This window comes from Parus major, chromosome 14, assembly GCF_001522545.3.
Source record: "Parus major isolate Abel chromosome 14, Parus_major1.1, whole genome shotgun sequence".
NCBI lineage: Eukaryota > Metazoa > Chordata > Aves > Passeriformes > Paridae > Parus > Parus major.
Window position 1 is genome coordinate 15,228,673 of NC_031783.1, and position 1,727 is coordinate 15,230,399.

At 55.9% G+C, this 1,727-nt stretch overlaps 1 protein-coding gene across 2 annotated transcripts in view; it reads left to right on the plus strand.

Annotated features, from left to right (window-relative positions):
• The window catches only part of SLC5A11 (solute carrier family 5 member 11), a 23,467-nt gene that overhangs the window by 5,651 nt on the left and 16,089 nt on the right, over positions 1-1,727 (plus strand). For both annotated transcript variants that reach the window (XM_015642796.3, XM_015642797.3), the window contains 2 exons: positions 56-115; positions 991-1,095. In XM_015642796.3, coding sequence (XP_015498282.1) covers positions 56-115; positions 991-1,095 — 165 coding nt within the window. The remainder of the gene's footprint in view (positions 1-55; positions 116-990; positions 1,096-1,727) is intronic.

The window sequence follows — 1,727 nt, forward strand, 5'->3', positions numbered from 1 at the left end:
CCCATCCCACCCCGGAGCACCGGGCTGAGCCTCCCTCCCTCCATTCCCTTTGCAGGGGATGTTCTGTGTCCTGGTGCTGGCCTGGCTCTTCCTGCCCATCTACATCGCCTCGGGGGTAGGTGTGTGTGTGTGTGTGCGCCCTGTGTGTCTGTCTGTCTGTCTGTCTGTGTGTCTGTCTGTGTGTCTGTGTGTCCGAGGGGTGCTGAGCCCCTCCTGCTGCTGCTGCTGCCGGGGCTCAGGGTGCTGCCAGCCCCTGGCCATGAGCAGGGTCCCTCTGAGGAGGGGATGGAGACTCCCCAGTCAGAGCTCATGGAGAGCCCTGTGCCAGCACCACGGCAGAGCCAGCCCAGGGCAGCCCTGCTGCTCCTGACCCGCTGCAAACACCCCCAGAACTCCACGGGGAGCCCCTGGCAGCGCTGGAATGTCCAGGGAATGTCCAGGGAATGTCCAGGGGATGTCCCAGGGGATGTCACAGGGAATGTCCCATGGGAATGTCCATGGAAATGTCCAGGGGATGTCCAGGGAATGTCCCAGGGAATGTCCAAGGGATGTCCCAGGGAATGTCCAGGGGATGTCCAGGGAATGTCCAGGGGATGTCCCAGGGAATGTCCAGGGGATGTCCCAGGGAATGTCCAGGGAATGTCCAGGGGATGTCCCAGGGAATGTCCCATGGGAATGTCCAGGGGATGTCCAGGGGAAGTCCAGGGATGTCCCAGGGGATGACCCAGGGAATGTCCAGGGGATGTCCAGGGAATGTCCAGGGAATGTCCAGGGAATGTCCAGGGAATGTCCAGGGGATGTCCAGGGACTGTCCAGGGAATGTCCAGGGGATGTCCCAGGGAATGTCCCAGGGATGTCCCAGGGAATGTCCAGGGAATATCCAGGGGATGTCCAGGGAATGTCCCAGGGAATGTCCCAGAGGATGTCCCAGAGGATGTCCCAGAGGATGTCTCAGGGGATGTCCCACCTTCCCTCCCTGTGTCTCCACAGGTCACAACCATGCCGGAGTATTTGCGGAGACGTTTTGGAGGCAAAAGAATTCAGATATTCCTGGCCATGCTTTATTTATTCATCTACATCTTCACCAAAATATCTGTAAGTATTAAAAAAAAAAGGGGGAAACGGATTGGATTTAATTCCCTTTGGAAATGCGTGCTGAGCAGTGAGGATGAGAAACGTGAGGCTTTTCCTGGATGGGCAGAGAAAGGTTTGTGATCAAAACACCCAAGGAAGGATTTTTTGGAGAACCTACACAAAAAGGAATAGTTTATTTTTATTTGCTCAGTTCGAAGCTGAATGGTTGTCACAGCAGAGGGGAAGCTGTGGCTGAGCAATAGCCCATGGAAAGGTGGGGCTCCCAGGGTGGATGTTAGATTTTGCACCCCTGGCAGCTCCCCCAGTTTGCACATTTATTGCCTGTGCAGACAGCAGGTGCTGTTATGGCAGGATGGAGGAGCTGGGACAGGGTTAGAAGAAAATCCTTCATTCCTTTATTGCACCTGTTTGAATAAATAACTGGAGCAGGCCTTGCACAAGAGCTCGGTGGCTGTTCATTAACCGGCAGCCAGGGCACGGAGCCGTGACAACACACAGCTCCCTGCTGGGCATTTTCCTCTGCACTGAGGGTCTGACCCTGCCTCTGAACCTCCCAAAAATGTTCACAAAGGCTTGGAGTGCCAGGACACGGGGAATGGCTTCCCAGTGCCAGAGGCAGGGATGGATGGATG